General features: G+C 41.5%; 1 protein-coding gene across 1 annotated transcript; it reads right to left on the bottom strand.

Annotated features, from left to right (window-relative positions):
• Positions 1-2,907: 2,907 nt before the first annotated feature.
• LOC310821566 (pancreatic secretory granule membrane major glycoprotein GP2-like) lies at positions 2,908-10,972 on the bottom strand. The gene is made up of 10 exons (XM_083693651.1): positions 10,874-10,972; positions 9,643-10,329; positions 8,572-9,354; positions 7,218-7,423; positions 6,437-6,588; positions 5,435-5,680; positions 4,988-5,147; positions 4,244-4,319; positions 4,074-4,117; positions 2,908-3,633 (listed from the first exon to the last, which is right to left on the bottom strand). Exons 1-9 carry the CDS (start codon positions 10,953-10,955, stop codon positions 4,098-4,100), a joined length of 2,412 nt encoding a protein of 803 aa, XP_083549777.1. The 5' UTR covers positions 10,956-10,972; the 3' UTR covers positions 2,908-3,633; positions 4,074-4,097.
• Between the last annotated feature and the right edge of the window lie 1,208 nt (positions 10,973-12,180).

Genomic DNA, 12,180 nt, shown 5'->3' with positions numbered 1-12,180 from the left:
ATCCTTAAGACCAGACACAAACCTGAAACAAAAACACATTAAAAAGCGATGAGATTTCCTGTCCAGTAAATTCTAGTGAAGTACATTTCAATCACTGTGTCAGTAAGTCTTGTATTGCTGGGATCTGTTTAAGATCCAAGTTTCACTCACCACTCAGCGAAGATGCGAGATATATTCCACCTGGAAACTGCAGTATTTATACACAGCTAAGGGGGTAGGGGGAGACTATGACGTAACTGTGAGATACAATAGGGGCATTGAAAATTGTTGACTTGAGTTACTAATTGACAGTTAAGAGAACGGATTATTTGACGAATTTAACAAAACTGACAGCTGAATAAAATGTCGCTGTGCCCTGCATCAACATGCATGCGCCCCCACTTGAGCAGAATGGACCCTCGTACACACGAACCTGTAGAAAATCCTTTTTGTGCTACATTAGTACGTTTTGTACGTATTCTCTTTAAAATGGTCCAACCTTATGTCTACACATCCACAGTACATGTCTGTATGCATGTTGGTTCTTATTAGATTACATACATGTGCAAGGTGTTCAAACTAATTGTTCACCCTCTAATTTGTTAAACTGCCATACTCTGCAATAGCGAACATGTTAGCTTGTACATCTTCTTCAGACAATTTGTCCTGGCCAGTACCTGACCTCTTTACCTTTTCCCTCATCACACTGCTTGAACAAGTTTGTTGAATTTCTTTTTTAAATAATAAGTAATTTTTTTGGAGTGGGGCAGTCCCACTCCTTTATTTTTACTGGATAGAGATAGTGAAGAAAGACAGGAGGAGAGGGTATGTTAGCAGGGCATAGGCCCATTCGAACCCATGCTGACATGGGCATAGTGTGCACTGTAGGATATGGTGCTAGACCACTGGACCAACCCAGGACACATGTCTGTATTTTAACTTATTTTTATAAAACTCTGAGGGTGCCAACAGAATTGGCTCCAACTGCATATGCACAGTCAACAAAAAAAAACGTAGCACAGGCTCTGTAACTTGGTTGACAGTAAGGCAGAGTTAACTTACACAAGCTCAGAGTAACATGAGTAACAGTCTGGCATAGTTAACTTATACAAGCTCAGAGTAATATGAGTAACAGTCTGGCATAGTTAACTTATACAAGCTCAGAGTAATATGAGTAACAGTCTGGCATAGTTAACTTATACAAGCTCAGAGTAATATGAGTAACAGTCTGGCATAGTTAACTTATACAAGCTCAGAGTAATATGAGTAACAGTCTGGCATAGTTAACTTATACAAGCTCAGAGTAATATGAATAACATTCTGGCATAGTTAACTTATACAAGCTCAGAGTAATATGAGTAACAGTCTGGCATAGTTAACTTATACATGCTCAGAGTAATATGAGTAACAGTCTGGCATAGTTAACTTATACAAGCTCAGAGCTCTAGCCAGGCAAGATCTTTGTTATCTGACAGAACGACTATAGAATAGTATATACTACTACAACTACACTACTATATAGTAGTACGCCTCATACAAGCCAGAATAGCCCATAGCACATAGGAGCCTCCGGTTTCTGTAGTGTGAGGCAGCTTGATGTCTAAGTATACCCCCTGGACAGGACAGACCTTACCCCCAGTCCATCTCCTTAATGGTGAGAGCCAAGCAGAGGCATCGGATCCTACTTTGTACGTCTTCTTCTTCTGTACGACTCGGCTGGGGATCGAACCCCCAACCTGCGGATCGATCGAACCCACAACCTGTTGATCGAACCCCCAACCTGCTGAACCCAGGGCAGAGGGAGGCCACTAAGCCAGTATACAACTATGTGCAGTGGGTCAGTGTTTAATGTATGATTTCGTCATCAACGGCAGAGCGCACAAATCATTAATACATTATTTATTAATATTATACAATTACCAAATAATTTGCACCACATGAGAAACACTTGGATAGAGGTCTAGTAATGATCATGATCGTTACCAAACCAAACAAACAATACATTTACATATATTCATGAATATTCATGAATTTTAAAAAAATCATATGATTCAAGTTCAACTACTGTATGTATTTGTAGGATAAACTGAATGCAAAATGAATATTTCATTGTATTATTCATAAATATTTAGAACAAACATGTGGTTCCCTGTTCCTTAGTGTGGTAATATGTTGTGTAAATGTTACAGATGGGATGCTAAGGTGCAGTATCTGGTTTATGTAATAGTGCCGATTTCTATCTATATTGTATGCTTGTTTTGATACTAACATCTACTGTATTACTGCAGTTGGGTGTAATTATTTTTCATGAATATTCAACTCTGTCTTTTTGTATCACCCAACATTGACATATACTGTATGTACAACTGAGATCCATCCATCCATCCATCCACATAGACATACATAGAAATAAACTTTATTTTATCAGAATTCATTATCAGAATCGTCAGTTACAAAGCCAAAGATCATTATCATTCAATCTTTGTACACTTTGTACACAAAGTGCTTGAACGTGTTAGGTTTAGGGTTAGGGTTAGGGTTAGGGTTAGGGTTAGGGTTAGGGTTAGGGTTAGTGTTGTGTATTTGTGAGCTACTAGGGCTGCCGTAGTAGTAAGGGACTCAGGAATTGTGGGTAATGTTGTTGTTGTCTTGAGTTCACCTGAAGCAGCGGGAACACGGCTGTTCGTTCGGTGTTAGCGACGAATAAAAAGTTAACCGTTCACCTGCGTCCATATCATTGTTAGAAACAGTAAAGACGTAACAGTTAGGGCTATCTTTTCTTCCAAAATCCAAAGATAGTTGAGATAGAGATATAAATAGTAGAGAACTATTGATACACAATCATTTATTTTCACATTTCAAACATTAGCAACGAGTACAGACACCAGTACAGACACCAGTACAGACACCAATCGTTGTATTTCAGCCTGAATCCTTTATTGAGAGTGTGCTGGTTCAAAAGTAACAATTGTCCTGGTCATTAAACTATGAATGAAATATCATAAACTGATCAATTGATAGCAGGATGCAGTGGTATATAACATATGTTTGTGATTGAATTTCAAATAAATTATGTATTGTATTATTAGCTTTTATTTGATGGTATTTGTGTACATATAACAACAGTTTGGAACATCATTGAAAGGTGAGCTCAGAAACGGCCTGGTAGGCCAAGGAAGACTTCGACAGTGGATGACCGAAGAATGGTCACTATGATTAAGAAAACCCTCAAAACAACTGTCCCACAGAGCAGGAACACTCTCCAGAAGGTAGGCGTGAATGTGTCAGAGACTAACATTCGCAGAAGACTTCACCAGCAAAACTACAGAGGTTACACTGCAAGATGCAAACCACTAGTTAGCCATAAAAACAAGATGGCTAGGCTACGGTTTACTAAAAAGTACCTAAAGGATCCTGCAGAGTTCTGGAAAAAGGTCTTATGGACAAATGAGACCAAGGTTAACATGTACCATGTGTGATGGCAAGAGAAAGTGTGGAGAAAAAAAGGAACTGGCCAATACCCACAGCATACAACCTCATCAGTGAAACATGGTGGAGGGGGTGTTATGGCTTTGGCATGTATGGCTTCCACTGGAACTGGGTCAGTTGTCTTCATTGATGATCTAACTGCTGATGGCAGCAGCAGGGTGAATTCTGAAGTGTACAGAAACATCTTGTCAGCCGAAGTACACGCAGATGCCGCCAAACTCATTGGACGGCGCTTCATCATACAGCAGGACAATGACCCAAAACATACTGCCATAGCAACTAGGGAGATTTTCAGGACCAAAATGTGGAAATTTGTTGACTGGCCAAGTCAATCTCCAGATTTAAATCCTATTGAACATGCATTTAATTTGCTGGTGATAACGAAGATATTTGATAAATCTGTCCCATCACTTTTGGGTACCCTGACATAGGAGGACTATGCATCATTTCTGAATGGTGAAACCAATATATACACAAATACCATCAAATGAAAGCTGAGAATCTGTACTTTAACCTCATACTGGAGTAATTGTTTTATTTGAAATCCAGACTTTTGGAGTGTAGAGCCAAAAGAACAACAAATTCTTTACTGTCCCATTACTTACGCTATAAGACGTGATCCATGAGGCTCAATTCAGATTCTCGAAATCTGAAAGTCAAAAACAAAGACATAGTTGGATCCCCATCACTGGCATCATCAATATTCGTTCGGTTGACATCTCCCAAGAATGTTTTGATTGACAATTTCTTATAGGTCAGAATAGCTCATACTTACAGGTGATTGGTCCGATGGTTAAAGGTTTCAGCGGAACGGAGTTGGTGACAGAGCGGTAACTTCTTTTGGAGCACACCTAAGGAGAGAGAACGGACACAAGGTCAGAGGGTGAGTCAGAGGGTGTCAAAGACACCAAGCTCTGGAGACCAGAGAGAGAGTGACCAGGGAGTCAGACCAGATAGAGTCAGACAGAACAGAAATACCCTAACCCAAACTAATGTAGTATATTTTGCTCTGACCAGAAGAAGGCCTAGTGGGTTAGGCCCTTGGAATGTTGCAGCATGCAGTTGACCTCTGTAGGTTGGGGGGATGGTAAAGGAGAGATAGTGGTGGGGGTAGTCTTAATTAGTTAAGGCTGTGAATAGCACCAAAAGGCATACCCTTATTTGGTGAAAACTATAAACATCACCATCGTATAGGTTAAAAATGTTTAGGGTAATGTGGACCTGGGAATTCCATGCCCAAATCTGGAAGACAAAGCAGGCTGTTTTGTATAAAAGACTGAACGGCTGGACTAGATAGGGGGGGACATTATTGACTGGACAGGAGCCCCCACATCTGGCCGTGGTATGTAATGATGAAGTTACGATTAATTAAAGACGATTAAACTGACTCATCCGGACCTCTGCAGCTTCCTTTCTTCATCTAAGTATATTTACTACACTAACCCTAACCGTAATCCTGGAGAGCAGACAGAGACCAGAGGGAGTCAGAGAAACAGTGGAGGAGGAGTGCAGGACTCACTGGAGAGCAGGAGGAGCTCCTCTGGTCACACAGGCTCAGGTTGCAGTGCAGGAAGATGTCCCGGTAGTCCCCCTGGAAGAGGAACAGCAGAGCAGAAAAGTGCGCTTGGAGGGACGAACCATTCTCCTCCACTGATACCTGGCGACGTTCGCTCGGACATCTAGAAGATAGGGAAAACAGGGCTTAAGTTACACAATGACTAAAACGACACGCACGCATGTACGTTTCCACCCACGCATACCAAACACAGACACACACACACACACGCACACACACACACACACACACACACACGCACACACACACACACACACACACACACACACACACACACACACACACACACACACCAAACACACACACCAAACACACACACAGACACAGACACACACACACACACACACAAAATCATGATAAACAACAATTTTCCTTGAGGGCCACACTGACCTGCGCTGAATGAGATAGTACCGCATGAGGTCCTCAGGGTCCGAGGAGTGGGTTGCATAGCATTCCTCCAGAACCACCACAAACCGCTCCGTCTCTGTCTCCTCCACGGACACGCCCACGTGTAGAACGGAGCCCACTGCCAATCTGACTCCGCCTGCTGGGTAGGGCGCTGTGTAGTTGCCGTTGCGGTACAGAGACATGTAGGCTTTGACTTTGGAGCCTATACCGGCTACCCCATCCATCAGCCTGGTGAACACAAGATTTATATGAAACGCATAGATCAAAGCCAGACTTGCAATATTACAGTAGGTAGTCTCAACTCACTGCCTCTTTTCACACAAAAAAATTACAAACAAATATCAAGACGATTCGCGAAGCCCTAAGAAAAGGACACCAATGATTGTGTATTCTGATATACTGTTTGTAGAATATCTTGTGTGGCTGTTCGACTAATGTCCAGTGGACTAATGTCTTGTTTGCCGCGATGTCTCCACTCACGACTATTATGTTATTATTGTTTACCGCGATGTCTCCACTCACGAGTATTATGTTATTATTGTTTACCGCGATGTCTCCACTCACGACTATAATGTTATTATTGTTTACCGCGATGTCTCCACTCACGACTATTATGTTATTATTGTTTACCGCGATGTCTCCACTCACGAGTATTATGTTATTATTGTTTACCGCGATGTCTCCACTCACGAGTATTATGTTATTATTGTTTACCGCGATGTCTCCACTCACGACTATAATGTTATTATTGTTTACCGCGATGTCTCCACTCACGACTATTATGTTATTATTGTTTACCGCGATGTCTCCACTCACGACTATTATGTTATTATTGTTTTCCGCGATGTCTCCACTCACGACTACTATGTTATTATTGTTTACCGCGATGTCTCCACTCACGACTATTATGTTATTATTGTTTACCGCGATGTCTCCACTCACGACTACTATGTTATTATTGTTTACTGTGATGTCTCCACTCACGAGAGGTAGGGTCTGATGGCTATGTCCAGGCTGGTGTTAGTCCCCAGAGGATAGGCACAGGAGAATGGAACGCTCACAGGACGGGTGAAATGGACATTGCGGATAGGGTAGACAAACAGACTGTTTGAGTAGATGGCGTGGGTACCGTTGGTCTGTAATAAAAATGAGAAAAAAACAGAAAGAACATTAGATCCTGGAGGAGCTCTCACCTGTTGTCAGTATATTCACATGTATTAAAGCAGAATTTTACCCTGCAATCTAGTGGATTTTTATGTTTTTGTTTTAATTAGTCAATAGTAGACACATTCACAAAATAACTTGCTTTGAATTCCCTGGGAATAGTATTTCAAAATGTATCTGACTGGATTTCGGCAATCAGATTGGATTAAATAGTAGAATTGGGTATTTCAAAACCGAAAAATGAGATTAGGATATTTTGTATAGGGATTTGGTAATCCAATCTGACCTTTAATCAAGATGTTATCTTTCTTTTTCTATAGTTCACTCATGTCTTTCTGACTAAACAAAGTGTTATAACATTAGCTCGCCCAGTAGATGAGAAGATATAGGCCTATTCAAAGCACAACAAATCCATATTTTGTGATCTTGATCTTGTGGTATTTCCTATTCGATAATTTTCTAAACTCCTGGCTCAAAATCAGCCAGATGTACAGTGTGGCTTTGGTGTCGTGTTCATGCATGTTATCGATCCTAGTGAAGAATCCGTCCTTTGTTGAGGACTACATATTCAATTATCTATTGAGAGCTTCATTCTCCTCACCTTCAGTACGTTTCCACAGGTGCCTTCTGTGCGCTCCACCTGGTACCATACCGTGCCGTTATGTTCTTCTTGGGTGTGGCAGCGAGGGTCAGCCAGGTGGGCGGTGGAAGCGTCCAGGCCGACAGCATCAAGGGAAGACAGACGGAGACCCACCTCTATAAGGGCCCGCCCACACACCAGCTCTGGGGCTGGCAAAACGGGCTTCTCTGAGAGAGAAGAGGTAAAGCAGGTAAAAATGTGTTTTAATACTTAAGCCCCGGCCCCTCGTTACTAACCAGAGTAATCATCGAATTAGATCAATACCAATAGATCAATAAAAAAAGACTTTTGGTTGTGTTTAGTCAGGACATAAGAATCATTAGAATATCACATTTTGTCACAAGAGCTTACATATAATAATATAACATATTGACAGTCATAATTGGTGAAAAATGGCCGGAATGGAAACAGCGACCTTGCGATGATATGGCACGCGCTTTAGTGTGCTACGCCACTGAACGCGCCCCGAAGCGCCAATGTTGATGTGATAACAAAAAGAACAGAAGACAAATGTGAAGCAATAATGACATGTAATGAAATATAATTACACATATTTACAAGAACGTCTATACACCAGTCATTCGCTAAAGTTAAAAAAAAGTAAATGTAGACACAAAAACGTGTCTTCTTTCAGTGGCTATGCGCCTTTACGCAAATGCATCAATAAAGTCCACAGACAAATCTGTCGGCTTTTAGGCTCCAGCATAATAGGAGAGCAAACTTTTTAGTTATGTGTGCGGACATTTACATTTAGATTTACATTTATGCTATTTAGCAGACGCCTTTATCCAAATCGACTTTGATTTGTTTAAGTAAGTGAATCATCTATCCATCAGTCATCATAAGAAAAAGCTTGGACCAAAAATCAATGCTCGGACCAGGGGCCATTGGCAGTCACAATGCTAGAAGAAGGACAAATATTATTATTATTATTATTATTATTATTATTATTATTATTATTATTATTATTATTATTTTAACAGGAGAGAAACTTGTACAGGGGGGTAGTAGGGATGAAGAGGTCTTTAGGAGTGACCTCAAGACTGAATTCCGCCACTAAAACTGGTAAATACCAATTACCAGCAGAACCAGGACTGAAGAATACAGCGTTTCCGTACATTCTCCTCAATCAATCAATCAATCAATCAATCAAGTTTATTTGTATAGGGCTTTTTACATTTACAAATGTCACAAAGTACTTCACAACAAAATAATACTAAACAATATAAACAATAAATACAGTACAAACAATAGGATCTAACACCAAATCATAGACCCCCAGGAGTAAGCCATTCTCATGTCACTGATTACTCACCTGGCCTCTTGCATCTCCAGTTGGCTCCATCGTCACTCACACAGCTCTCACCCTCCTTGCAGGAACCACACATCGCTTTTGATGTAGTCATGCTGACATGTGCCGGTGTTGTCACTGCTATGCGGGGTTTCACTGCTCTCTTTGTTGTTGTTGTTGTTGTTGTGATATCGACAGGTGTTGTTGTTGTTGTTGTGATATCAACAGGTGTTGTTGTGGTAACTTTCTCTGGTGCTTTAGTGGTCGTGGTGACTTTAACAGGTGCCTCTGTTGTGGTGGTGACTTTAACAGGTGCCTCTGTTGTGGTGGTGACTTTAACAGGTGCCTCTGTTGTGGTGGTGACTTTAACAGGTGCCTTTGTTGTGGTGGTGACTTTAACAGGTGCCTTTGTTGTCGTGGTGACTTTAACAGGTGCCTTTCTTGTGGTGACTTTAACAGGTGCCTCTGTTGTGGTGGTGACTTTAACAGGTGCCTCTGTTGTGGTGGTGACTTTAACAGGTGCCTCTGTTGTCGTGGTGACTTTAACAGGTGCCTTTGTTGTCGTGGTGACTTTAACAGGTGCCTTTGTTGTCGTGGTAACTTTAACAGGTGCCTTTGTTGTCGTGGTGCCTTTTACAGGTGTTGTTGTGGTGACTTTAACAGGTGCCTCTGTTGTCGTGGTAACTTTAACAGGTGCCTCTGTTGTCGTGGTGACTTTTACAGGTGTTGTTGTGGTGACTTTAACAGGTGTTGTTGTGGTAATGGTTGTGGTGGCTGGTTTTCGCGTTGTGGTGAGAGGATTCTCAGCTGAAAGATAGAGTTCAGAAGACACAGTAAGAAAAGGGCCTATCGGACATGCTAATGTTTTGAAATACGCTGGAGCATACCGGCCATATATATACATGAGCCATAAATGGACCTTGTGAACAATTGAATGACTGAATTTTATTTCAACACAATCATTAAAGTTATTATTATCACAATTCAAAGTGCACAAATCAACATGCTTTGACCTAACACTGACCTAACTCTGACCTAACACTGTAAGGAAAGTCCTAAAATAAACTTGGAAAACACCTGAAATTGAAACCTCACCTGCACAATAGGCAAAGTAGCAGCCGGGCGGTGTTACAAACTTGTAGACAAAGTAGTCACCCGGGCAGGCCTTCACGTAGATGGGCTTAGTCTCCACCCAGCAGCAGGACCCCCTGAAACTGGCACAGACTTTTCTCTGGGCCACCCCGTCTTTCAGCTGCGGGGCCGGGGACGCCAGCCACATTGGAGCCTGGGTACCACACATGAACGGATCCACGCACTTCTCTGGCATGGACGTGCTGACATTGTCCACATACATGCGGTACCAACCCTCCCATTTGACGTCACGGTCGCAGTGCTTATCGCTGTTGCTGGATTTGTATTGGGTGCTGCGCCAGTTGTTGTCGAGTGCGGTGTAGGTCTGGCAGGGGTCGCCACACTCCTGATAACCGTTGGTGGTGAGGCAGGCCTGGCCGGAGGGACACTCGTAGAAGCCACAGCTGATGCGTACGTTGTCGAGGTTGACGTTGGATTGGCCAGCGGAACGGCGGCTGCGGCGAGGAGTGTGGCCGTCTACAGAGGCGGCAGGTGAGGGTGAGCAGGTGAGACCGTCACCGGAGAAGCCCTCTTTACAGGTGCAGGTGATGGATTGGCCAGAGGAGGCATCGCCCTCGGTCTCGTCTGCGACGGGTAAGGTGTGACAGGTGGCTCGTTCATGACACGCCGCGCAGCTGGTGACCACCAGACCTGTGGGAAATGACAACATGTTTTCAGAAACATCCTCGATCGCCTCCTTTTTAGGGTTGAGGAAACAGGCGTACGTGTACATTTTCCGATGCCTATATTTTGAGGTCTGTGGTTCAGAGAGCAGAAATGAAACACATTATGTTAGATTGCTCTTATTCCTGTGTGGTCCCTGCTGTAGTAGATGTCTTAGCAGTGATGCACTAACCGTTTTACATTATTATTTAGTTATTAATTAGTAATTACGGTTGACGTTTTTATCTGAGCATTTTCTTTTCACACAACAACCAGACTGTTTCTGTTTCCACTTGAGTAACAACAACAAATCAAACTTAATGAGTTTCTAATAACAACGCAATCTCAAAAAAGCAATGTTGATAATCGTTAGAGAAATTACAGTGTTACCATGTATGTATGCTATGAGTCGAAATGTCTAGGAAAAAAAAAAAAAGTCGAAATATGAGTGAAAATGTATGCTATGAGTCGCATGGTGATTAAATGGAAGGTATGAGCATATTAACCAATGATGAACAACAATAAGATGTACCTCTACTTGAGCTATGTCCAGCGCCGACCAGTGCTAGTAGATATACGAGCAGACCTATCGCTGCCATCCTTTTCGAAAGCATTGTATTTACCCAGGGGCAAAAGCTGGAAAAAAACAAACACTTATTTCATTCATCCACCTTTTACCTATACAGGTGACACTGAGAATACAGCAAATGTCTCATTTCCACATACAAAAACATTAGCAAAAAAGGGTGATAATATCTATGTGAATGTAATATTATATATACCTTTTTTTTTAAATAAATAAATAAATAAAATAAACTGGAGACAGACTGATTAAAAAAGGATGTTAAATCTTTAAAAAAAAAAATTACTGTCTGTTGGAAACATTAGGACAGGAACCCTAATATTTCCAACACAATCATCTCCGTTTTTTAACTTAACTAAACCAATACAGGTCTTACTTTTTTGCTTTTCCGTATGACTAGTCATGAAAGGTGTAGAGACTTACCACTTTTTCATGGTGTGTGTTGAAACCCATCTGTAGGCTTGGTATTTATTGACAGGAAAGAGGGAAGGGGGAAACAGGTGACTCCATGCAAAACACCACTGAAGGACAATACCGCTGATTCAGTTGAATCATAACCACAAACGTTCTTACGCAAAGAAATTCCGCAATTGTCTGACAAGAGGCAGAAACTGACCTGTGACTAAACCAAAGTCTATATGCTTTGGTGGGCGGCGGTGGATGAATTGGATGTTTTGAATTGAATTAATGTTAACTTATAAGAACGCTTTAAAGCCTTATATCAACAGCAGGAGTGTAGCGGGTGGCATATGGCAAACAGGGTTGACGAATTGAAATAGATTACAAGTTCACAATTACAGTTGAAACACATAGCGTATTCTTTACCCCTAACCTATTGTGTTTTGAAACAGACAATGGTTATAGGTTATAGGCCACACTGAATACACCCAATTTGTACTTATTACCATTGTCATTTTCTCAGAATGTTTTGTCTTGTTAATGTAGTGTAGAGATAAGCCTTTAGAAATAGTATAGTACTCTGTTGTGCCCACACAATGCGTTTTCAATTAGTCATTCTGATTCAGAGGATTAATAAGAAAAGACATGACCAAATATCTTTATCCCTTCCCAACCCTCTCTTTACTTTGGATAACTAACAATAGCTGGTTTGTATTATATAAATTCACACCCAGTGAAAGGTGAGAGGTCTATCTCGTCTCTGAATGTGCCAGAGACATTGTTCCTCATGCCATGGCTTTTAAATTAAGACAACGATGTGTACAACTTGCTTCTTGTGTTTGAAAGCTGTGAAAGCT

Source organism: Argentina silus (genome assembly GCF_951799395.1).
Source record: "Argentina silus genome assembly, chromosome: 22".
Taxonomy (NCBI): domain Eukaryota; kingdom Metazoa; phylum Chordata; class Actinopteri; order Argentiniformes; family Argentinidae; genus Argentina; species Argentina silus.
This window is presented reverse-complemented; position numbering and strand designations above follow the sequence as displayed.